This window comes from Ixodes scapularis, unplaced genomic scaffold (genome assembly GCF_016920785.2).
Source record: "Ixodes scapularis isolate PalLabHiFi unplaced genomic scaffold, ASM1692078v2 PGA_scaffold3__209_contigs__length_174095766, whole genome shotgun sequence".
Taxonomy (NCBI): domain Eukaryota; kingdom Metazoa; phylum Arthropoda; class Arachnida; order Ixodida; family Ixodidae; genus Ixodes; species Ixodes scapularis.
Genome location: NW_024609868.1, coordinates 93,999,592 through 94,026,454, shown reverse-complemented (window position 1 = coordinate 94,026,454; position 26,863 = coordinate 93,999,592). Strand labels below are relative to the sequence as shown.

The 26,863-nt window shown below is 40.6% G+C and overlaps 1 protein-coding gene across 1 annotated transcript in view; it reads left to right on the top strand.

The window, feature by feature from the left end:
* LOC115332940 (cytochrome P450 3A4) overlaps nucleotides 1-26,244 on the top strand; it is a 60,242-nt gene extending 33,998 nt beyond the window's left edge. Inside the window, exons 2-14 of the mRNA XM_042292801.1 lie at nucleotides 6,761-6,857; nucleotides 8,235-8,287; nucleotides 9,334-9,430; nucleotides 10,063-10,188; nucleotides 11,587-11,836; nucleotides 12,146-12,276; nucleotides 13,607-13,709; nucleotides 13,859-13,946; nucleotides 15,890-15,998; nucleotides 16,124-16,212; nucleotides 16,572-16,712; nucleotides 22,256-22,421; nucleotides 26,152-26,244. Coding sequence (XP_042148735.1) covers nucleotides 6,761-6,857; nucleotides 8,235-8,287; nucleotides 9,334-9,430; nucleotides 10,063-10,188; nucleotides 11,587-11,836; nucleotides 12,146-12,276; nucleotides 13,607-13,709; nucleotides 13,859-13,946; nucleotides 15,890-15,998; nucleotides 16,124-16,212; nucleotides 16,572-16,712; nucleotides 22,256-22,421; nucleotides 26,152-26,244 — 1,543 coding nt within the window. The remainder of the gene's footprint in view (nucleotides 1-6,760; nucleotides 6,858-8,234; nucleotides 8,288-9,333; nucleotides 9,431-10,062; nucleotides 10,189-11,586; nucleotides 11,837-12,145; nucleotides 12,277-13,606; nucleotides 13,710-13,858; nucleotides 13,947-15,889; nucleotides 15,999-16,123; nucleotides 16,213-16,571; nucleotides 16,713-22,255; nucleotides 22,422-26,151) is intronic.
* Nucleotides 26,245-26,863: the final 619 nt, after the last annotated feature.

The following is a 26,863-nucleotide window of genomic DNA, read 5'->3' as shown; positions in this document are numbered from 1 at the left end:
TAGTTGTAGGACACGCGTCCTTACAGCAGCTTCCTCATAATGTTTCTTGACATGTGCTTAGATTTGTATCTTTATATTTTTATGTCGTTTTTATACAGCCCTGGTTGTTGGCTTCGAGATTGCATAGGTATAAGAAGTCTTTGTTTAGACGTTTCTCTTCTATTTTCTCATAATACATTTTTATTGAAGAGATTTCGATCGCGAGTTCTCGCATTTTTATCTTAAACAGTTCCCACTTTTCGCACCACCAAGTTTTAACTTGCCCAATATTATCTATTAAGCACTCTACTGTAGTCTTTTTCGAGCAGCTGTCCGTTCATTTTCAATGCATTCCCATGACTGCGGCTTTTTTTTTTTTCCTTATGACCAGGATTTACGCTGATGGTGACCACACAATGATCTGAAAATAATGCAGGGATAACGTTGTAGTCACATGAGCTAGTGCTAACTGAAACATATAGGTAGATACGGTCCAAATGAGCACGTGGCGACTTTTTAAAATGTGTGTATTGAAGAACGCTTTTTGTAGTAGATGCATCGAACATGTCACAATCTTGGATAAGAGCTCGAAAGATGTCTACGTTGGAATCGGCGGATTTGTTGTTTGGAATTTAGTCATTTGCGTGCAAATACGATTAAACTCACCAAGCACAATAAAATCAAATCTTGTGTCTGCATGTATGCTCACTTGATTGAACAGAGCCTCCCTTTGCGTGGTATTGTTGCACGCGTAGAAACGACTATGCGACAGGGGCTGTCTTTTATAAGGGCATTGTAAACAAGGAGCCTACCTGAGTCCACTCCCTCAAGTTAAGCGCACATGCGGTACTGCAAATTCTTTTTTAAACACCAGGACGTATCCAGCACAATGGTCTGTTGCTGGGCAGTGCTATATGGCGTAAAAGTTCGCCACACCATGTTTGCTAAAAGCAAGACAGTTTCTCCTTACACATTAGTCTCTTGTAATGCTACTATATCACAATTGTGAGGTTCCAAAAAACAAAAGAGTTGATATTGTTGTTTTTTTTCCTGAAATAATACCTCGGACGTTAAGGGTGCATATGGTTAAATCTTTTATCTGAGCGGTGCCAAAGCTGACTGCGGTCATTTAAACCCTGGTGCTAAATCGAGCTAGGCTTGTTTTCTTTTTCTTTCTTTTTTCTTTTTTGTGAATCTTTAATCTTTGACTTTCCTCGTTGTTGTTGGAAGTAAGGACTTTGCTGTTGTTCATCACTCACAGCGGCATCATATTTAGAACAGCAGGGTTCCGCTGTGAGGTAGGTTTCAGTTTTGTCCACCTTCAATTTTTTTTTTTTCGCAGCCTCTCTTTATTGTCAGTCGCTGCAGGTAAAGTCATCTGAGCGGGTGGCTTTCTTGGTTTCTTAACCTTAGTAGGTGGAGTGTCCCCTTGAGAACCTTGAATTTCTACATCGTCCAGACTGGGCGTCGGTGCATTCCCCTGATATTCTGATGAATCCTTGTTTAATTGGTCGATAGATCCCTTAGGATCCTGGGGATCTTCAGGTTGTTCTTGATCTTTGGGAAACATTTCCTCATCGTCCATAATAGATTCGCTACATTGACAGTAAAAAAAAAATTACCCTGAAGCTTTGAGGCGTAGGTCACACCACAATCCTCGATGGAATGGCCAAACCACCAGCACTGAGTGCAACGTGGAATTGAGCAGTGCCTACGAATGTAGCATACTGCTTTGAAGAGTAGGCAGACGGGAGCTCGACCGGGAATGACCACCAGAGTATTTATTACATCGATCTTGAACATGTGGGGTACCTTGTCAACAGAGAGGTGGCCTTTGAGGCCAAGTGTCCCAACACTGGTCAAGGTGACTGTTTCCTCCAAATTTGAAAATCTCCACTTCTCTCTTGTGATTTCTCTTATATTTCTATAGGACTCTAGGTTCTGCTTAAGTTCGTTGTCAGGTATCTAGGGTGATAGCCATAGATGCTTAAGTTTTGTCTTGTTCTTGGTGGGATCAATCACGACGCACTTTTTTTGCTCGATTACAAGCTCTTCGCACGCTTTGATTTTGCACTTGGCTGCTCTGTTGGCGAAGACAGCCATCCTTACATGGCTCATCTAAGAGGGGCCCGTTGCGATGATCAGATCTTCACCCTCAATTATCGAACAAATAGTTTCTTTGAATTCTATCGGCTAGTGCGGTCTTTCGGTGATATCCACGTTAAAAAAAAAATTAGTTGGAAAACATCATACCTGTTGGTACACGTGACAGAATGATCCCGTAGTCCTTGTACTCCTTCCGTAGTCTTTGTACTCCTTAGAGTTTTCGGCTTCCTAAACGTCAACCCGCGGTCACCAAGGACCGTCATGCTGCCCTCCTAAGAGCTCATCTTATTTGAAAGATCGCTGCCTTCTCTGCAACGGCTCCCAGGGCCACGATGGCCCTGGTAATTTGGTAAAATTTAAGACAGTGAGAATAGAGCGTCCACTTATAACTTTTTCCTTCCTACTCCACCTTGACCGGAAGCTGCGTCGCTGGCGCAGATATATAAATGTAACGCCACTGCTTTTGTCTCGCGTGATTTCTCTTTCATTTTGGCTCATATCGACCTTTCCCTGCCGTCACTTGCTGCTCTTAAAGTGCAAGGCTGCGGCGAATTGAACTCGAATTGTGAGCTTCTCCGGTGAGTTTTAGCAAGCAAAATCGAACTTTTGTGCTCGACGCGACACGGATTTCTCTACCATTATGCAAGGACGCTAGGTACTTCCATACCCCCATGAAGCTGGTTGCGTTACATAAAACTTCCTCTTGGCCACAACCGCGGCCGCAGCCGCGAGATGACCAAACCCGCCCAGGTGGCTGATTCGAACCACGGCCGAGGTGCCCGCAATCTGACGGACGGTTATTGCGGAGAAGGCGCCTCTTCACACAGATTTTCATTGCACGTTAAAAGATTTCCGAGTGATAAAAATTAATATTAGTTCTTCGTTGATATGGCACGTAAAACCCTCCAATTTGACTATTTTGTCGCTCAGCTCAGTGTTGTTCTTTTCTAGGTCGTATATTACTGATATCTGACACACGCGAGGCAAGTTTATAATGATATTATGAGAGAGCGTGGCATTTCCCTTCATTTACACTTGGCTCTTTTTAGCTCCCCTCAACAATAAATCCAACTCGACATTATCGAAAATATAGGTTAGTGTTGCCCATTAAGCGGAGCCAGAAAGCCTAAGCGGTTCGTTTCATAGCGCTTGGTTGAAGGGATAAGAAACAAAGCACGTTGTATTGTACGCCCTCAGTTTATCACTGTTGATTAGAAAAAAAAAGGAAACATCAGGACGCTGCACTAATTTTACAGCCTAAAATGTATTCATCTAATTTCCCCATACATTTAGTGCGATGCTTTCCAAAGAACATTATAACAGCGTTGTAGATGATTATATTTAAGCTGAGGCGCACGTTCTGTCTTGAAAAAGAATTGTTCTTTAGATAAGGAATTTACAAGAAATACACGGCTCTGAAGCTTGAGTACAAAGCAAAATTCACGGCTATTTGTGTTAAAATAATGTACGAGTCGCGAAAATATTCATCCTATCTTCATCCTAACTAAGAATACCGCAAACTTCCGATAGCGAAAAATCATTTTAAAAAATGGGAAACGCGAATTTACCAGCAATGTACTTTCCATCGCACTTTCCGGTCACGAAAGCGCATCCGCTTGTTGCGGGAATCCACTACATTTGTTTCAGGAATAGTAACGTGCAAAAAATAAGAAAAAAACATGTTTTTTTTAATTATATATTGATTCCTGTTTCCCGGATGCTTGCACCGCGACTATCTTAAAACGTAATTTCGTGTGAACTGCAAAAAAAAAAAATAAACGTCAATGTTTTTTTTTTTTTTTTTTTTTTTTTGCTGACGTACAATAAAGGGATTTACGAAATATTTGTTATTTTAAGGCTTCACCTCTAGCCGGACGCCGCGTGCTATAATTTAAGCCACTGTAGATTTAAGAAGAAGGCATGATGTTGAACTTGAAACTGCACCGTCTGAAGGACCTGTGGAAGCATAAAAAATACATGTCAAACTAAAGAAAACACTGTTTTATTCTTTGTAAGCATCAGTAAGGCTTGCGGCGACAGTTCTTGGGGCATTTTTTGAGAGGAAGCATTCCTAGGTCATACCTGCTTCACGTCTTCTAGTATGTTATGTCTCTTAGTTATTTATGGCTGCTATTATTTCCATCCAATAATGTTCAGATTTTGATCTTGTGTGGATGTGCTTCTGAAACGTACAAAGGGGACTGGAACCTAGTCAAGCGACTTTAATCGTCTTTAGCCCAAACCTCCTAGACGTTTGTCAAATTAAAACTGTTTATTTCATTTTTATTTGATTCAAATTTATCTTGTAATGGTTGATATTGTGCCTGTCTGTACATTGATCATAGTTCGTATTGCAGTAGTACAAACCAACCTAGTCTCAATAGGCAACTAAAGTGATAATATACTTAAAAATATTTTAAATGCTTGTGATTTGTGTCATTTATTTATTTTGATAATAAATTAGAGATATTGAAGACCCCGTCGACTTCAAATATAACACTACAGGCGTTTGCACGAGTTTCTGGACAGCTAGGCAAGTTGGCGCAAAGAAATGCAGTGCAGGGGAACACTGATTCTTGCCAGCTGTTCTCCGTTGTCACTAACGTAACTGTTGAACGCAATGACTAGCATCCGTTCTTATTGGTTCTTATATTCGAGCACTTCAGACAATACATGTTTGCTTTTAATAATTTATAGTTTAATAGCTTATAGTTCTGTTCTTAAAACATTTTATGCGTAGGGAAATCCTATCCGGCGGAAACGGTCGGGAAAATAAATTAAAAACATGTATGTTTCCGTACATCCAAGAACCGAGTACGTGTTCGAGTGATGCCAGCTGTATACGATGCCAGCTGTATGCTTATGCGGCCCGAACCGCTCGCATTTTGTCGCTCTCGGTGGAGAGCTCTTCAAACTCGCTTAGTCTTCGCCATAAAGGCGGCGCACAAAGTCTATTCATAATACTTTGTCGCATTGTTTTTGTAAAAGGAACGAGATTTTAGCTGTTCAGGTGTATTGCGTTCTACAGTGAACATAATTGTGATGCTTTTTTACGTTTTCTTCGTTCTGCTTTTGGCTGCTTTTTGCCTGTATCGGTGAGTACACTTTTTATAGTGAATTGACTAGGTACCCCATGCACTACGTTAAATAATTTACCTTGCGTAGGAGAAGCTCCGATGGTGCTACTTCTAAAGGCCAGTACACGGCGTGTATTCCCAACTTTAGCGAAGCAAAGAAAACAACTCGAGAGCCCGCTGTCCCGTAGACTATAGTAGAGATGAAAATGTGCAGTGTCTTCTAAAACAAATATAGTATCATATTAATTACCCGCCAAACGCACTTACGCCACGACCCCAGCGCTCATAATTGTGGGTAATGTATAGCAGTTATGTGAAAACTTGGTTCACGGTCAGAGTTTTGTTCGCCGAATCCTTCTGGTCAGCGATAGCGACCACCAATAAGGACAGAAGATCAAACGAATTTTACATAAGCAATAAAAATATTGAATTAATGTTCGTGATCTAAAATATACCAGAAAGTCCCCAGGTAACGTTTCTGCAAACATTTGATGGCCTAAAACAAACTCCACTGAAATTGGGATAGTCAAGCGGGTGTCGGTGAAGCATTTGTAGGTATGTTGAATTATTATGTTTATTGACACTTTAATATAAAAAAATACTTTGTATTTCACATTATGTGTTCTCTACGCATTATGCTAAAAGTGAACCTTTGGGTAGATATCGTACCTGGTTAGAAATTATTAAATTAGGGCGAAAAAAAAGAACTCTTACCATCTGAAATTTAAAAACAAAATCGTCTCAATGCCAGCTCGGCCCCTTAATTTTTTAAGGCCTTGTTTTCCAAAGTGCCCAGTGTCGGTTGGTTTTTTGTTTTTTTTTTTGTTTTGTTTTTAAGTTTCTGGTGTCTTTGAAATTGCCCGGTACGCTTGTTGCATTTCTGCCCTTTCTCCTATCAAGGGACGGAGGGGGCTTTAAACATTGGGTTTTCAAATTTCAGATTATTAGAGTACACTTATTTTTTGTTTTAATGTATTAGATTGTTACAATCAATAGAGTCAAGCATTTAGAGTAGGGGTCGGCAAACTGCGGCCCGCAAGACATTTTTTATGAGGCCCCAGCACGACATTAGAAAAGTACCCTTCGCGCCCCCTGCCGCTTCCTCTCACAGACTCAAAAACCACACGGCAATTTTGACCTCAAATGGGGTTCGACAGGCAATGTCCGGCATCCCCATACTTAGGCAGAAAACGTCTTCACTTCCTTTTCGCTTTTCCTTCGCCTCCTCCCCCCCCCCCCCTCCCCTTTCCTTCCCTTACACGCACACAAACAAACTTCGCAACTTGCCGTCCGGTACGCTCAGTGTCGGCTTCGGGACGACTCCGCACGTTTCTGCAAAAGGTTGCCGACCCCCTGAATTTGAGTGTTACAAATGTTACAGTTATTTTATTTACCCTGTTGGACAGCTTGACAAAGTATCAAATGATATATTTCTCTTCCTGTATTCTCTTTTGTAACTAATGAAGTTACTAGATTTTATTAATAAAAAATAAGAAGACCCGTGGTTAGAACCGCAGTAAACAAGTTTGAGTTCCACTGTCTGTTACCAAAATAAACTCCACATCAGCAGCGTATAATTGTCCATTCTGCCCTGACAGGTGGAGAAGATATAGGTTCTCCCTTTTCAAGGAGCTTGGGATACCAGGGCCAGAACCAAGTTTAATTTCAGGAAATTTATCAGAATTGACAAGAAAGGTCAGTAAATTGACCATATATTTTTACCGTGGATTTACTGATTTGCTTTTTGCTAACTTTTATGGCACACACCTAATTTAAATGCTACATTTGAAGTGACTCTCAAAAGAACAGACTGGTTCTACGAGCATTATTCGATACGCCTATAAACTGTGGGAAGTCTCTGAACAAATAAACAAATGTTTTAGTTTTCAAATATCTCCAAACTGTTCTCGTAAACATGGCGCAAGATATAAAGCGCAATATAAGTGCAAGTTTTCTTATATACAGCAAATTTTAAAAGCAGCGCTTGCCTGGTGAGAACATTTACAATTACATTAAAAAGCCAATGGTCTTGACTACTTCATTATCAGTCTAATGCTTCATTTTAAAAATTCAAACAATTTTTTTTTCTACCACACATTTTCTTTTTAGCTGCTCTCATGTGTCCTGCTCACCAGTGGCATTCGAGTACGGATCAGTAGAGAATCCTAATAAACTAATACTAAGATATCTTATTTTAAATACTTCTTCGTACAAACATTCTTGCATATGGAAGAATAAAAACTGAATTGAAAGCTCGCAATGAACCTAAAATATATATAATTATAGACAGATGATAAAAGCTTTAGTAACAATTGTCAATACATTTTTTTATTAATTAAAAATATTGTGATGATTGGGCCCCCGGCGTTTACATGTAAGGTCATGTCATACGCACAAGTGTTTCCTTAGCTTAGAAAGACCTGATGACGTGGTGTTTTTGCCTTAATAAATATTGATTATTAGCAGAAGTATTAATTGCAAAAATATACTGAATTTTAAAGGGTTTTTTTAGATCTTAGGCAGCACAATCATACTCAAATACAGACAGCGATTATCTCCCTCGATGTGAACTTCTCATGGTTCCTCAGAATATATCGTGTGTTTAGGAGAAACGAGAATCGTGTTTTACTCATCGCAAAATTAAACTACGCTTCGCCAAATACTCTGTTTACGACCAGATGTAGCGCTAGTGGTTGGGACAAGCTGCCAAGGTGTCAAAACTCTCCACTGTGATTAAAGAGCTCCGTGATTTTTAGAAAGTTTAGTGCAAAAATAAGGCTTGTTCTCAGTAGCAGACGCCATTTATCTTTATGTATTCGTGGGCTTTTTTTCCATTTTTCCATTACAATTTTTTCAAACACTGCTTATAGCTTTTGAGTTGGATAACCGTAAATTCTCAAACTTTGGCATCTGGTTTCCACAACTAGCATAATATTAGAGTGGAAGTTTTCAAAACTATTTATGCTGCCAAATTACATAAATAACTACTTAGAGCTTTCATGTTTATGATGATTAAAAAATATCAAGAACCAGTTATAATGCGGCCTAAGAAGTAAAACTTCTCATCTTCAGGGAGAGATTGCTGCATTTGAAGAATGGATTCCAAAATACGGTGACATTATAGGGTGAGAAGGCATCAACTTCTGATGGGAATAAGGATAAGAAGATGGTGAACTGTATTGTATAAATTGTTTCAAAAACCTCGCGGCACTGGAAATTTTAAAAATCAATTATTTTTCGCATGCGTTTGAATATGTAAAATAATTTAATTAGCCCTTCTAATCTATACCATAGAGGTATAAAAATCTAATAAATGAAGAATAAAATATTCATTGTATTTTTGTTTTGTTTTCTTATTAAATCACTGACGGGTAAAATACTTGAACTGAGGTACTTTTATTTACGCTGTATTTTAGGAGTTTCCTGGCAGTTCTATTACTCCAACTTTACAAACATTACTGCTCACAGGAAAAAATTAGAAACAATTTCTTCCTTCATGCACTTCATAAGGCTTTGCTGGACCTTTTGTTGAATATAACTTCAATGCTTTTGTGGTTTGTTTTCTGCATGGGTGTTTTTAGAGCGCAGCTCTTAGGCACCCGTTTCCGGCTTGAGCGGCGTCGCCGTCGGCGTAACCGCGCAGTGCATTATGGGTAAATTTCGCCGCTAAATCTAGCGGAAAAATTTCACCGCTAGATCTAGCGGAAAACTTTCCCCGCTAAATTTAGCGGAAAACTTTCTTTGGGGGTCACGTGACCCCCCGCCGGGGTCACGTGACTCCCCAAGGTCATGTGACTACACCCCGAGGTCACGTGACCCCCCCAGAACACGTGACCCTCAGTGCCCTTCCCTCCTTCTCCTCCAAGAGCTGCGCTCTAATTCGGCGTTACAGAGAGTTGTAAACGGCTTTTTTTCTTAGATTTGATTCCACAAAAATAAATTGTACTGTGCGTAATATTGAGTAAGCAAATATAACAATATACGTAATAGTACTAGACTATTTTATGTGTATAATGTTACCTGGTGCGTGATAACCTTTGGACTTTATTCCTGTAGTGAATTTTCTTATTATAAATGTTCTAATATCTATCACATACAACGGAATTGTTAAACAACCAATGCATTTCTACTATATCAAGCTATAGTTTTGACATCAAAAGATATCCTGCAGGTTTTACAATGGCGCAACTCCCATATTGATTGTCAAAGATTTGGATTTGATAAAAAATATTCAGATTCAAGATTTCTCCAACTTTCATGACAGAGGGGTAAGCTTTGGTTTCTTTGGTCATAACTTGCATTAACTATTACTTTCATCTAATTTGTGAAGTTGTGCTTCTTTAACACGATGCATACCATAAAGCTGGAAGTCAAATTTTAAGGTATTGAAAATCAGAAACTTACAATAACCTGCGGTAATATTATACTCACTTATAGTAATCCTGCTCTGTTCGGGACGTTTATTTTATCAAGAAAAATTCAAATTAACAATTAGTGTACACATAAAAAAACAAATATTGCCATTTATAACGAAAATCTTACATCAATAAAAACATTACGCTAAACTTGGCGCTAGGGCACAATAGTTATATAGTTTACCAGTTTAGGAGGCATGCGTGTGGCAGCCGTGAATGTCCCTCAGTCTCATCACTTCAGACTGAGCCTAAATGGTTGATCTCAATTTTTTTTTTATAAAGGCTTGGTCAAAAATGTATAAAGCGCTGTCAAATCTTATTGGGCACCAACGCTGGCTTAACTTATTTCTAACTGTTTACTTTAAAGGGTTCTATAATAAAACATAAGAGGCAATTGGGTCACTTCAAAAACCAAGAAATATTTCTAATTTAGTTATTTTTAACATTTTTTTTCGATTGCCTAATAAAAACTTTTTGAATTTCAGATAGTATCTAAGTTTGCCAGGGAACACCAACTGAGCAAACTGAGCCTTTTGAATGCATTAGGAGATGACTGGAAAGATATGAGAAGGATTCTTATACCAGCCTTTGCGTCAAGTAAAGTGAAAAAGGTGCATATAAAATCGATTGAATTTATAAAACGTTCAAACTTCGTTCAACAAAAACTACCTTCTTTAAAGCATTTAATAAAAACGGGGCTATTCCACGGTACATAACAATAGATACAAAACCGAAACAGAACATAAGAATATTATAGTAAACAAGCAGGTACTTTAGTCATTTTACCTGATGAATGTTGAATTTGAGACACATCGACTGAATTCCGAATGATTTTCTCTGCAATTAAAATCTGATGCATTTAATAAAATCACAATACATTCAGTAAACTCCTGTAAAATCAAACTATGAAATCAAATCAACTCCAATATTTTTTTGTTTTTTTAGTATTACTTTGTGTATACCTTTAAATTAATTCAGCTACTATATCCTCACAAAATACTTCAGTATCTTTCATTTTGCTTACAAGAAGAAAGTTCCAGCAGCTAAAGGTCTTCTAAACGTTTAGAGAACGACTGGGTAGAAAGCATTTAATATGCAAGACAATACAAGCGATAGCATAAACTATAAAATATTCAATATTAAAATGAACATAACATAACGTAACATAGGCCTGCCACATTTGCATTGGTTGTTAATATCTGTGCTCAAATAAGCAAAATCAAGTATGCGAGCTGATCATTTTGTATAGTTCTAATCTTTTCATGTCTAGTTCTATTTGTCAAACATGTTAATAAGTTTGGGAACTGCCTTAGAGTGTGAACATGAGATTGCGAGAGCATGCACTGCCTCTTAAGTTTTCACCGGCGGGACATCTTGCTCTACACGTTCGAGATTGCAAGTGTACTCCCTTATTCCATCGAACAAAAATTCTAAGGAAGTTCAGTGATCAAAGAACAAGAGAAATTTATGAGGCGCAAGTCATAGCAGCTAAAGGGGATACATGCATCAGTGCACCTTCGGTAGCCTTATCGGCGAAGGAATTGCACTACTTACAATATTTTGAGTGAGAACTTCGTTTAACCAGATTAATTTTCAGAGTCCTCTTCTTCCACTTTCTTTTTCTTTCTTTCATATAATTGGAGTAGGTTTTCATATGAATTTCTTGGTGTACATTTTTAATTTTTACCGCACTTTTTTTTATTTGGTAATTTTGAAATCAAAAATAATTGTTGCTTTCTTTCGTTTTGGTTAGTCTTCTTTTTCATTTCGTATATGTCCTTGCACTTCTGCTTTATTTTCCTTTTATTATTCACTAAATATCAGTTGTGAGTCAGCGCCTGTCCGTGTCTGTCTCCTACTTGTCCTCGTCTTAAGCGCTATTTCTAATTTCGTAGTCTAGTTCTATCATGTATCCTCCTCCTTTTTATGCTCCTGGCAGAATGCAGAATGTCAATGCTTTGCAATATTTCATGCTACGTTTGCTAACCAAATAAATATTCTAATTGCAGCTGACAACCCTCATGAACCAGTGTTGCGATGACTTCTTGGATGTGCTGAGCTCCCTGCATGGCGACGAAAACACGCTGGAAATACGAGACTTTTTTCGTAAACTGGCCTTGGACATCATGATGGGATCATCATTCGGAATTCAGTCAAACGCTCAAAAGACGGGAGAAATGATGGGTGTTAACCTAATTGCAACGGAACTTATAAACCACCTCAACTTTCTTGTTAATGGATGGGAGTCATATCTGGTTGGTGCGTCTGATTTAATAAATATATCGGAAATATTCTGTAATGGTTCAGAACAAAAGAAATACGTCGTCATTATGCTAACAAGAGACGTACTAATTAGATTACAACTTAAAATATATACATCTAGATATACACTGCCTAAACCCATTTATTCCAAAATAATAAAATTATACATTTGTAAATTGGTCTCAAGGCCGATGCATAAATTATTGGCATTTAGACCTTTAAATTGTGATATATCTGAAGACAATCATGTTTTTATTGGAGAAGGTGAAAAGGTTAATGTGTGAAATGTTTCTTGTCATATTTTAGAATGTTTTCCCGAGCTCACTTTTCTATGGAAATGTGTATTTTGGTTCAAGAGGCATTTTATGAAGTTGCCAATTAATAAAATCAACGAACTACTTATGCCGATCATCAATATCAGAAGGTCCCAACCGTTGGTAAGATACATCGTTGTCATTCATTTGGTAATAGGAGTTTGGTCCCACTCTGAGATAAGTAAATTCATTGACTGGCTGAAACGATCATTTGTTTTGTTTTGTTTTGTTCTTACTTTTGCTCTCATTTTATGTCCTTGAACTATTACAGTACGTGAATAGTGCATAACTAGGCTGCCACCTGCCCAACATTTATTTTTTCCCGCCTAGACCTTTTGCTTTTTCCCAGTAAACTTAGTGACATCGGCAATTGTAAATGTGTGTTGGTTAAATAGTAACTAAAACAAGTTTTATAAAAAGTATAATGGCTCTAGAGGGGTAAAGTGTGTTGCACCGTAGCCCAAGAGAGATAGGGTATTGGGGAGTGACGCTTCCTAGCGGCCACCTCGGTAACTAAAGCTGTGTGGCAAACAAACCCTCCGACTGCACTCATTAGTGCATTTGGTGCCAAGGAAGACGACGACGCAAGGTTCGTGAAAGATATGTAACAGTATTCTTTTCTCTTAAACGCATCTAGATAGAAGTAATCTAGTCCTCTCCTGCGTTCAATGTCATCGAAGTCATCTTGGAGGGTAAAAGTGGCGGCCGCGCACGCTGGATCGTGTGTGGCCGGCGCTGCGTCCGTACTTTTCTGAATGATTCACAAAACACGCACTTCGCTTTTCAGTTATCCTGTCTCTTGAGACAATCATGGACGACGTCGGCGAAAGCAAGTGGTGTCCTGTTGAATGAGAGGACGGGCTCAAATGCGATCATGGCACCGAGTGCAGCGTTGTACCAAAGCCGACGGCGGACAGTGTCCGCATCGTCGCGTACGTGCTACAGTCCACTGCGCTACATATATCCGGTTTAAAAGCATGCTTCAAGCACTGAGGAATGCAGCAAGTGCGCATCATAATGCTACAGCGAAATATGCAGCGAGCGCGGAAACGCTGCGGGCTACGCTGAGCGAGTGCTGGCGTCGGAGTTTGTTTTCCACACAGCGAGTGTTTATGGTGATGATGATGATAACGAAACTGCGCCCCCTTTAAGTTCGGTCTCCTTGCCAACAATTACAAATGCAAAATTTCCGATCTTCAACTGACTATTCGCTTCCGCGTTGATGGCAAACTACAATAATCAAAGCAGTAATCCAAATATTATCTTTATTATAACGTGTCCCTACAATGCACTCAGCAGATAACATGCAATGGATTTCATTATTTACTTTTGCTTCCTATACCAGAGGGCCATACATTCGCTTCCCTGCTGTCAGCTGACCCCCTTAGCATATTCATGATCACACTGCTCGTGTGTTTCGCTGTCTTTTCTCAATGTGCCAACTCTATTTCAGTCTGTCGATCAGGACTTCTTACAGCTGTTGCTCAATGCCGAAGCTGAAGACGACCGTGCTACAAACACTCATACGAAAAAAGGAGACAACGATAACACTCGATGTATGTATTCTCACGATTGATTAAATTTGTTAACTGCTCCCTAGGCAGTAAAAACATTTTTCTATATAGATATATACTTTCACTCTAGCTTATCGTTCGGAAATGAGTAGTTGCCGGTAATTAGTTACTTTCAGTCTTACTTTCAACAGATCTGGAAAATAAGACCAGCCTGCGTAAAACACGACTTCTGACCAACGTCGAAATCCAGTGTAACGTGATTTCATTTTTAGTCGATGGGTGAGTTCTTAACTTCGCGTTACGTCAATTTGGATAATTTGAGTTTGAATGCGCGTTCGTAAACTGCGCGGCGCTGCTAGACCAAACAAGCGACTTGCGATTTTTTCCCTCGTAGAATCGAAGGTTTGTCAAGAAAACTACTAGAGTTGTGAAAAGGGCTAATTTGGGTAACAAAAATGAAGGGTAAAATTTAAAGCTTTCCAATACCACCTTCAAGTACAATGTAAAAAAGCACAGACGTCCTTGTGCTAAGAGTGCCGCGCAGTGTACATATACTATACTTGATAATAATTAAAGATACATTATTAACTTATTTTTAATTCGAAATCATTAACTATTCCATGGAGCGGAGCCGGCGGCGTTTGGAACCGCAAAAAGCACAGAAGAAATGCCCATTCTTCCATTGGCTGAGCAAAACATCTCCCAGATAGGCATTGGCGGCTGCTTCACGAGACCGCGCGCTCGGCCGCCGCTCTCGTGTCAGGCGTTGCCGAAGGAGGGGGAGGGGGGGGGGGGTTGCTTTCGGCTGCTTCTGGGCCGACTTTCTGGAGCAGCGTCTCAGCTGAGACTCGGTGAAAGAAAGCACTGCAAAAGCTCGGGCGCGCGACGTGGCAAGAGTCCCGCTCAGCTCGTGCGCTGGCTTCGGCAGTGCTTTCTTTCCCCCAGGCTCAGCTGAGACACTGTTTCTACCAAGTCGGCCCTGCTCCGCTCGGCGCCGAAGAACATGCGCCCCGCGTGAGGCATCTGCATCATCGGCGGCCGCAACGTCAGCAGTAGAGAAACGTGGCCTTCCACGCTAGTACACCACAGAAGAACTAAGGGAGCCGGAGAACGACATTCATGCTTTCGCATTCACAACTCATGAGTACTTAGCTGTCCTCGGAATTGTATTAGTTTCATAAGCGTGATATAGTAGCAGTGTGCCTGTTGTTTTGTAGAATTTGATGGTCCACTTGTGCTTCGGACGTTCCACTTTCGTTCAATTTACTCACACCCATATTCTTTCTCCATTACGTTACTTCCTATTAGAATTCGACCCCATTTCAAGCACGTATGGAGAGCAAGCCATGTCCTCCCTCTTAGACGCTTCACTCCAGCGTCAGCTAAAAAGAGAAAATTGCGAAGTTATTTTTTTATTTCAAAAAGATCAAAATTTACCTTCAGCTCCTTAATGCACCAAATCAATTAGAAGCACCTTAAAACCAAATTTTTTTTCCGGTTATCGAACATTGTACTAGTTTCTAAGTATTCAAAAATTCTAGCATATAAGAAGTATTTAGAAGACGAGACGTGGGGTGTTAAGAGAAGAAATACAATAAAATCACTTAAATTAAGTGCTTATCCGTCAATCGTTATTGGGGCGATAAATATGTGAACCCATCTTTTCTTCAAAGCCTACATTTCAAGCTTTTTTGTGAGGCACTAGTTTTGTGTTTAGGGTTAAAATTCAGTTGACTCGTGGAAAATAAGTTTTATTAAAAGATTTGACTTGGTTTCAGGGAACTTAGTGCTCAAAGATTTACACAGGCCGATCAATGCCAGCAAAGGCATTGCTGCAAAGCTTGCTGCTAAGCGATCTGGACCGTTCACAATTACAGCTCGAATCCGCCAAAACGTTTATAAGCTGAAAAACACGGACACATAAAGGGCGTGCAGTTTAGCTAATGCTAATTAACTGCTACGCTTCCACAAATTTTAAGACACCTTCACAAATTAAGGAGGGGGATTATTTACAAGTCAAGCTTTTTAAAACCCACCAACGTGCAAGGTTAGCACAAAGGCCAACTTTGCACTGCGTAGGATATCCGTAGAAATGATCCGTTGTGTCTGCATGCTATTAAACAGTTAAGAATCCGGATTAGATTTCTAGTGTCGCCAGTCAGTATACTCGAACAAAGAAGGTGATCTGAATGCTAAATCTAACGTTTATTTTGTGGAGACAGTGTGGAAACAGCCAGCACTGCTATGACCTTCATGGCCTATCTTCTTGCAAAGCATCCGGATATACAGGACAAAGTTAGATCGGAAGCATCTGCTACCTTGGAGAAAGATGTAAGTTTTTCGCCATACGTTTTCGCTGGATCTTAAGAATAGTCTTGTATACGCTTATTTGAAGAATGCGTGATTACTGAAAGCATGCCATCAAAACGAATTCACTAACTTGTGTGGCATTTTAGGGAGAATTCAACAGTGGGAATATCACCTCATTGCGCTACATGGATCAGGTAATTTCAGAGGCTCTTCGAGTTTATCCACCTATCACTGGGTAAGTATTGTGTTGTTTTTTTAATTGTTAGATATTTCTATCCTGCAATAATAAACGAGTTATATAGCTCATTTTACACCTGTAACTTTATCATTAGTTTGTATGCTTTATTATGACTTTTTATAATAATCAGACATAAAATGTTTAGCTATAAAGAAGATTTGGGCATGGTTAAATTGTTTACAACTTGAGTGTCTCATCATTTCCTCACAAATCTAGAACTCTGATACTTCTAAATAAATCGACCGAAATATTGGACAATTTCCCAAAAAGGTTCACCATCGCTCTCCCATTTGTAATGGAGGCAAACAGCTCGTATAATGCTTTAATTTAAATCACGACCTTTTGTTGCTCCACAGTTTCGTTACGAGAACGTGTGAGAAGGACTACGATTGGAACGGACTTAAAATACCCGCTGGGATGAGCATAAAAATTCCAGTGTATCAACTACATCATGACCGGAACTTGTGGCACGAACCTGAGAAATTCGACCCAGAAAGGTGAATTCCGTCATCTCTAGCAAATAACAGCTACGTTGGATTGTTTCTTAATAATCGCCTGCTTGTGGATCTGTATTGCGTAATAACAGAAACAATACCTACTTTTTTTTCACTTGGGCACTGGTTAGGTAAATGAAGCAATCGGCGATTATCGTACAAATATAATATTTCGTTTTATCTTTTATAAGAAAACATAACAAAACCACTTATTATTCTCTAAATATGGCAGATAAAAAAAACACTTTAACCCGTTCGCATGTAGAATAGTGACAGGTTAATGGTGCGTTTACACTTGCGATAAAGTCGCTGCCGCCCAAGAGAATGCGGCGGTGGCGGAAAACAGGAGTTGTTTACATCTATCTCTGCCGGCTGCAGAAGTTTTCTCGTTTGCACTTGGAGCGTCGCGTCTGCTACGAGAAGACGAGAAATTTCTTGTCCTCTGCTACTCTCGGCCACTCTCGGCAAGATCTCGGAGTCGCTCTGAGTACGTCCACTACGAGTAGGCTTAATTCACTTCGTTGACGCCGTATCGTGCACCGTCGCCCTCGTTTCGCCAGATGGAAGATACCTCGCGAGGATGCTCAAGTTCGACCGCAAAGAAGATGATCGAGACCACGACGATTATGTGTTTCCTACTTGGTATGTAGCAGGACATGCAGCGCAAACCAAAGAAGGAGCGGGGCATTTGTCGTTCCAAGACCGCAAAAAGAAGAGAACGAACGCGCGCTCTGCCTTCCTTCTTGTCTTCGCTTGCGCTTCGATTGAATTTTTCTGCAGCTGTGGTCGGTGATCTCATTTCTAATAACAAACAGGAAGAAGAGCCGCTCCCCGCTCCGCCTCGCACCCCTAGTGAACGTGCGACCCTCTATTTCAAGTGGACTCTTCCGGCATGAGTGGCTCACTGCTGATAAAAATATTTAAAATTTGAACGGGTTGCCAAGTGGACCTGGTATTGGGGTTTCGCTGGTTCCATTTCGTTCCTTCGTCATTCCAGTGTTATTTCTTGTGTAGCAGAGGGCTGTGGTGTTTGAAAAATATGTGTTTACTTCAAGCCGGTCCTGGTTTGGATGTTGTCGGAAGCAGTCGATCGTCGCAAAGTGATGCTGTTCCGTTTTATATAGAACTAGAATACCTGCCACACGGATTACGTTTCGTCGTAAGGTACGTACATTTTATTACTTGAGTAGACTGTTCTCTAAGAGGCGACGGGGATGGAAACGTAGACATGGGTGATCATGTTATCTATGCGATCACACTCTTCCAAGATCACGATCAATCATTTCTTGTGCCTCCTACTTGCTGTGTAGCAGGAGGTGCAGAGCACACCAAAGTAGAGGTATACCGTTGGCAATGATGATTCGTCCATGCTGCGAAAAGACTGAGCGTGCACGCTGCCCCATTCCTCGTCCTGGCGGGTGAATGTCTATCGAGCCGTGAGCGATGCAATTGCTATAAACTAACACGAAAAACCGGAAGGACAGACCGCGCAACGCGAGATCAGGTAAACACTGATTGGCTCAGGTCAGGCGAAACGCTTCGCCTGGCTCAAAAATTGGGTCCCGGACCGATCGAGATTTTCCGCCGATGAAGAGCGGATTTCGCCATCCGGCTCCGAAATCCGCTCGCCGCCGGCGCGGATCCGCCCGCGAATTCGCAAGTGTGAAAGCACCATAAGATCGCTCCTCCCACAAATCCCTCCACGCTGGAGAAGTGGCAAGCAAGGACTCGCCCCCTTTCCAGCCTTTACTCTGCTAAACTGGAAAGAGTGGAGTACTTTGTGTGAGGAGCTTGCTCTGCGCTCTTAACCTGCAACAGACTATGGTTAGTCATATGTTGATGCCTGAAAGACACATTTAACTATTCTTCTTATTGCCAACGAGTTCTAAAGGTCTACGATTTATTACCTGTAATTACGGTCCTGCGTTTTCAAAATTTTTTTTCTAAGAAAAAAAAAATTTCGAGGCGTTTTTTTGTGTGTATACGTGTGTGTCTGTGTGTGTGTGAGGGAGAATTAAGTGTTTTTAGGGCTGTCGTTCATCGGAAACAGAAATTGGCAGCCATACGCATGTTTAGCTTTATTGGTTCGTGTAAATAACGGCATTTCTCGTAAAAAGGCAGGCTGGGCGTCGATTAAAAATTGTTACCCAATTAATCGCCAGCCTTTTATCGATTAATTCATCGATTAATCGGTTTCGTTTTTTTTTTCATGCAGAATAGATCTAAAAAGTCAAAATTACACTTTTTGCCTCGATTGAATATGTGATTAGCGGCTCGATGTACAATTTCGATTTTCAAGTCCTACCTTGAAGCGCAGTTGAGAACAGTCAAAAGACACCCACACTCACAAATTATTACTTCAGCCGCAGCGGCACGGAGGTTCGTTGGTATTCTAATAGCGAACTCCCTGGATTGTTCGCAACAGTCTCTGCTGCGCTGAACGGACACCCGCCCGGCGTTGAAGTGGCTGGGACTCGTATAACCTTCTACACTTGTTTGAAGTTACAAATCTCGCCCCTGCAGTTTATTTTAGATCACAATTTCTCCCAAAGTTTGCCTTCATTCTCGTGTACTCGCCCACGTCTGCGTGGTGAAAGCGTATAATCTTTTACTAGTCTTTTTGTATTTTTTTTGTAAACATTTAACTGATTATCTCGTTAGAAATGTATCGAAACTAAGCATTAATTGATTAATCGGTAGGTAAATCGATTAGGTGTCTATTCCTTCAATATACATTATGTGTACCGTTAATTGAATATCCTCCTGTATCGAGATGAGCTCTCTTCGTACGGATAGGCCAATGGTAAATCAAGTATTAAGCGATTCGCCCTCTCCATCAGCCGCACTAACGTAGGCGACAGAGCATTAAGAAATCTAACTACACTTTTGCCTAATTACTAGGGAACTTTCGCTTCCTGGCGTCATTAAATATCTGAGGGAATATCCCTAAATCCCCCTCATCGAAGCGGATTAAAGATAAGTTCTGTCTTCAACAAATGAAACTCCGAGAGAGACGAATGACCGCCTAGGAAAGGAACCCGTCTGAAACAAAGGCTGCAAATCGGCGACCGATGTGCGACTGTATTGTCGTAGAAAGGTAGCCACATCTTTCTGATAAGTCAAGAGACTTTCTTTTGTAAAAGTTAACGAACAAGAGTGGAATAGGCAGTCCTTATGTTTGGAGTATTTTCAAATATATCCGCATTAGTCTTTTTTTTTTTTTCCTGGTGGGTAAATTTTGGATTTTATAGGATAGTTCTGCAAACGCAGAACGTTATTTATGATTAGGGTTTTGAGTTTTCGGTTTAAACCGATAAAAGTACGCCGAATTCATTATCAGAAATTCGGTTTTAACCGAAAAAGGTCAGTTTTTAGTTTCGGCATTTTCGATTTAAGTCAATAAAAACTGATAAGCGTACGTCGAATCCATTTTCTAAAATTCGGTTTTAACCGAAAAAGGTCACTTTGACCTTCCAGTCGAGCCACAGAGCCGTGGTGAAAAAGTGGAACGACAGTGTCTATCGAAACGTGTTCGAATGTATGAGATGCACGGGTGCCATCATGACGTTTTGGTTTAATGTGCGCATCATCGATCGGAACGAGAAGTCCGAAATGCCCCGCAACTTCGATATGTACGAGCGTGTTTTCAAACTCGTTGTAAGGAAGACTGACTTGATGCAAGTTCTGCATGTTGTGTTGTGCGTTAAAACGTTTCACCGTGTCTCTTTTGGCGGTCACATTTGGTTGATTGGTCGATTTTGGCTCGGACAGCGCTTCACCTCCTCAGCCTGCCAGTGTCCAGTGTTAGCGTTGAGAGGGCATTCTCGAAACTCAGTGTCATATTAACAAGAAAGAAAGAGTGCGGATCAACGAGGAGTACCTGGGAAAGCACATGTGTGGGTGTGCTAAAATAAGATCACATAATCCTGATATACAGAAGGTGAAGTTCAATGATTTTGGGCATAGGCTTCATATCTAACTTGTTTGTACTTGAGTTTTTTTGTTGTTTTTTTTTCTTGTTTCTTTCAGAGATGCACATATTTGCCAAATAAAGTGTCCATTTCTTTTTCAATGTATCTGCGCCGTTATTCTTTGAGTGATCACAAATATCAGAGCTACAAGGATACTCTGATCCGGTGTCCGTTAGTGTTTATTTTGTATTCACCGAAAAAGCCGACAAACTTTTGTGGACATAAATATACGCCACAAAAAAAACGAAAATTGAATTATAAAATAAACGCCGAAAAAAGTACGCCGAATTTTGAAAAAATATAAACCGAAAACGCGGAACCCTTTTTATGATCAAATGTGGTGGCTGGTCGTAAAGAACAAGCAGGCATCGTCGCAATTGTGGCTTTCAGGCGACTTCTGGCCATCCAAGTTTCCGTCGACTGGCCTTCTGGAAGACGCGTTATAGTTACGCGGGTGTCTGGCACCTCCACTTCATGAAGTGATCGCGTCAGCAGTTCCTATACCCACCACCACGTTCGCAACAGTTCGACACAATACTCAGTTTTAAACAACGTTACCTTGAATCCAGACGCAGCCGACGCTACGAGCTGATGGGACGAATCAGACAGCGTCAAAAGGGCACCATCGGGGTGTTCTTCGTGTTTCTGTACCTGTTCCATCATCGCTGAACCAACCATAAACAAGAAATACCCGGTGACTTGCTCTTTTGACGCTGCTTGATTGGCGCCATTAGCTCGTAGCGTGGCTGCGTCTGAACTTAAGCTGAAACGAGGTATTAGAGCCAAGTAATTAATTATTGCACTCATTCCGCGTACCTTTACATTTTACCTTACTTTTCTCAACGCAGAACGTCCCACTTTACTAAAAAAAAAAAAAAAAGACTTACGCCCTTCTTTCTAGTATCGGAAAACGCTGTCGCCCTAGAATGCGCTGTTACCGTCAATTTATTAAAAAAAGAGTAACGCAAGAGCAACGTGCGTTACTTTTTATCGGTAACAGTAACGCGTTGCTTTTATTTAGAGGTAACATAGGTCGGTAACGCGCTCTTTTTATTTGCAAGTAACGAGTAACGTACTTCGTTACTTTTTTTTTCGGTGACGCCTACAACACTGGGGTTATGTTGATCATTTGACGAATTTAGTCAGGAGACGCCCTTCAAAAATCCTAAGGATTTTAAGAAAAATAAGACTACGCTGTCGAAGCAGTTCATTTAACCACAAAGGTGGGTATGTAAAACAGAAAAATAGGTATGGCGAAATTTCTCTTTTTAAGATCGTCTCATCATTAACAATGAGTTTTGTTCATTATTTGCTTGGAGTTATTGAATGAATATCAATTCGCAACATCATTGCATTGCCACACGTGGCTATAAAAGCACGCGGTAAGGGATTTCAGAAAGGGATCACAGGAGGCTAAAGTGTACAGCATCACCGGGTATTGGGCAAAATATTCTCAAACCATTTCCCCACAAAATCAATTTATCGACGAATGTTAATAAATAGCAAAATATGTATGTTTTTACTTACAAAAATAGCATTGAAGAAAGCGCAACTTTGTATCTTTATATTTAACAGGTTCAGCGACGACAATAAGGGAAATATCGTTCCCATGGCATATCAGGCCTACGGCAACGGCACACACAATTGCATCGGAATGCGATTCGCTCAACTGGAACTTAAGCTCATGTTGGCAAAGCTCTTGGCAAATTACAAGCTGCTTCTGGATGAAAAGCGGATGAAAGTAAGCGACGTCACGGTGTTTTCCTTTGTTTACGAGGAACAAATTTGTGATTTTCTTACCTGCATTTTGTTCTCATTAGGTAATATCCATCAGAAAGTCAATAACGTTACCAAGACTGTCGATGTGTTGTGTCTGTTATCCATCTGAATAATTGTTTTCGTAATATTTGCCTTCCTCTTTTACGTAATTAAATGCGCGAGGAGAGAACCTAATCTTAGATGTGAAGAGCACTCAAAAGTCTGGTAGTAGATCTTAATGGTCACACGCTATATTTTGGACCAAAAGATAGTTTCTCAATACTCATAATTAAACATAAGCCAATAGCCATATATTACAAATATTTTAGGTGTATGTTTAATACTAAACTGATCCGAAACCAACATTTAAAAAAAAAGTTAACAAAGCCGGAGGCACTTTGTACTGCGATGAAAATAATTACATTTGCTGATTGTGTTAATACAATTTTTGCCAGCAAAGGTTTTGCTTGACCTGTTTTAAATTACGCTAGCTTAGCGCAGTACCCTTTCATCAAGGATGCAATTAACAAAGTAGAAGATATTAAAAACAAAGTAGAAGATATCAACACGAGATCATCATCCACCGAATTAGTAAGCAGCTCAACTTCCGACACTACAGACAAAAGCATTGATAGATCAAACTTTGTTTTTTGTAATGTAATGAACGAATCCATTGACATAGGTAGCTATGAATACAGAAAAGCACTACCATTGACGAGTATTAACATAATAAAGATATAAAACGATTGTTTTAGATTTCCTTTCTTCCCTCGTGCTATTCAGGAATTAAATAAGTTAACAAATAACATTGTGACTAAATAATTTCGATAATTTTGTAGAAGTTATTCGGTATTGCTTTGGATAGGTTTTTTTTTTTTTTTTTTTTTTTTATGACCCCTGTTTTTTCCTGTTTCGTTATTATTGTAACCACTCCTACAAGCTCTTTGAGTGGAGCCAAGAATATTTCTAAATAAATGACCCAGTATCCAATGCAGTTACCCAAGAGCGTCATAAAGTCACAAAAATGGCGATATATTAAATAAATTATTTGTATCTTCCTTCTTGCAAAGCAAGTGATACCATAAGCATGACAATTGACAGAAAGGCCTTTTCAGTTGGTTGTAGCAGAAAATCAACAATCCAGAATGAAATATAAAGGCGACGAGCACATTTAAACTTGAACAAAAACAAGACACAATTAAGGATGCACGATGAGCAAGAAAGGTATATAAGCATTCATATATGGAAAGTATGAACACTAATTGAACAAACCGAACTCTAAAACTCAAATATAAATACCAAGTGTGTGCTGGCGCTGGGCAGACTAACTCGGTGGAAATGTAAATAAAAGAAGCCGAGACGAAACTGTTGGAGGGAAGACAAGAGTACAGGAAAAACCATTTTTAACTATGTGTAGAGCACAAAAACAAGAAATAATGAAAGGAAATTGGTATGATGGTTCACGGGGAGTTTGTTGTAATTTGAAGTTAGAACAGAAGTATTAAGAACTTGGACATATAAGGTTCAGTACGAGGAAATGGACACGCGGTGTGCCGTATGCCAGGGGAAAAAACGAAACAGTAGAACATATTGTATTGAAGTACGCAGGGCTTGCTTCACCACCTCGGAGGCAGCGGCAGATTTGGCCGGAGCGCTGGGGTTTTCAGACCAAAAATAGAAGAACGAATGATAAGGGCATTACGATGGTAAATAGGAGATTAGAGGATTCGTCGATGAGATCCAGGGAAGCCTGGCACTGCGCACAAACTTAACGGGCTATACGAGCTAACGGGACACAAACGCTTGGTACAAAATTTTAAACGGATGGACAGAAAGATTTTCAGGCTACGTGGTGCGAGCTACCGCCAGATATAAAGGGAAGAGCCACAAGGATCCATCCATCCATCCGTCCATCTATCCATCCGGTGACCATATTTGATACAAAATCTTTCCGCGTCTGCTTCTTTGCAAACCATGCACCGGTTAAATTGGTGCACGTTTCGCCAACACTGCCTATACTTCGTTTCACCTTTGGTCCAGACGTAGCGGACGCTACGAGCTGATGCTATCCATCAGACTGCGTCAAAAGCGCACCACCATGGTGGTCATACTGTTTCTGTACGGGTTCTACTATTGTCGCACCATTCATAAACACAAAGGCCCATTGGCTATACGCTTTTGACGCTGGTTGATTGGGCCCACTAGCTCGTAGCATTGACTGCATCTGGACGTAAGCGCCAACAAGCTGCCACCGCGAGGGATGGAGTGGACAGAGTGGTGCGTCAGCTTTCTGCTGCGGCTCGTTCTCTCCCTCATTTGGCACATGTCCCAGCCGATCCCTAACGCAGCACTCCTGCCCAGTCTCTGAACCGAGTTAGCCTCCTGTGGGTGAGGTATAATATTCAGCACTGTGGTTGCCGACGTTACTAGATTTGTTCAATTACGGAACTGCGCCCATGTAGACGCGGCTTCCACAAGCAGTGCCCCTCCCGCGGCATGGCCCCCGTCGTTCAACGCCCCACCGTTTTCAGGACGGCAGCTGTGGTAACTGAAGTGTATTCTACATGGACCACATGTGTCTTGAAGCACCGCGTCTGGATGGCGTTTCACCGTATACTCTGTGGAATACAGTTTTGAAAGGAAAATTCTAGATGGCACTTCAAACGGCAGGAGGCGCTCTGGAGGGTCAGGCGGAGGGGGCGAGGGGGGGGGGGGGGGGGGGGGTAAGTGAGAGACCTTACCTCCGCGGGATTTCCTCAACCGAGCTAATCTTGTAACGTTGCACTCTGCCTCGTTCTACGGAACTTGTTCGGCGAATGACGCAATGCGTAGGAGAGGGTTGACAAAAGCGCGATCTAGCGCGGGAATGAATCGCACGACAAATGGTGTTTTTCTGGCAGTCTGATCTTCGCCCATGGCGTTTGAATTGTTGCGACTAGATCTTGACGGGCTCTGTGGAAAACGGGACGGCCACCGGGGTCACCGACAACGTAAGAAACGATGGGTGTGGCCAGTCTCCCCCAAGCGTCTCATTTTCGCTGCACAATCAATCAAATTGTGGCATTAACCGTTGGGAACAGCGAGGAGCGAATCACGGAGCAAAATAGCTTCGTGAACATAATAAGCCGACACCCAGCCTTTCTTAGGTCGTCACTGACTAAAACTTTTTTTTTTTAGAGTGCTGTTTTATAACGTTATCGGCGTTTTGTCACTTGTTGATTTATTTATACCGCGCAGGAGAATGAGTAACCGCGTTATCCTGCTGGAAAATTAAGGCATGCAAGCTTTCCTTTAAAAAAATAATAAAGGCTGCTCAGTTTTTGAGAGAAGTCGGAATTATCTTAGAATATCTCAATTAAAACAACTCTTGAAAAAAAAACTTAATTGTATAAATTTAGTATTGCTTCACCAGCTTGAGTTTAGAAATCAATAAAAGTAGACAAGCCATAAAGCTGAATCAAAATTAACTGCTGGGCTAGTTGGTATCTTACTCAAAGCATTATAGAGGACAAGAGCGCAAAAGACGCGGACAATTAGAAGATCAGGACAGGACAAGACAAAGCGCTACTATCAACTGGCGTACGCTCTTGTCCCCTGTAATAACCTAAAGCTGATTTTGGTTCAACATTGTACATTATCTTTACACACTTATTCATTACTGGATTTATTAAAAGTTGAATTTCTTTTCTTTCTTTTATTTCGCCCTGCTGCAGGAGAATCCTTTCGAACTCGACTCCAGCTCTATTTTCTGCTATCCCCGGAAAGGAGTTTGGCTGAAGCTTCAGAAGATTTCGAGTGTTCTTTAAAACACCTATATTAAAAAAAAAAAAAAAAAAACACGACGACGGGCTGTGTTTTTAGGGAGAAACATGGCCAATTTTGGTGACCTTCTGTCAAATTAAAGTTTTTCGAGAAAATGTGAAAATTCAAATTGATTTCGTTCTATGATATCCAGGCAAATAAAGTCCAAGGGAAGGGGACATTACGATCTTTTGTCAAAAGAAGCAGACATATACAATTGTATAAATATTGCCTATGGGATTCAATGCAGATAAATTTGTAGAGTTGCGGAATAAAAGCTATACACGTCCAGAAAGCCTTATTACCGCGTATTGGTATTTTATTACTGTCTAAAATATTCCCGGGGCACTTCGAGTTGTTTGTTGTTGTTCAGTTGAAATGCTTATTTTAGCAGAGAAGCGCCGAGGCGTTGATGTACAAGAAAGTTGCGGATGTCAAGCAAGGACTACAGGCTCACTCAAACTACCAGGCTTTGAATAATCGGAACGATATAGGACTGTCCTCACAGTGCTCGCCTCCGTTCGCTTTTTGAGGTAGTGTATCCTTCAAAAACGTGTCTTTCCAATCAAACGAGCTTCTGAACCAAATGACCATCGAATCAAAGTGTCCAAAAGATCACATGTC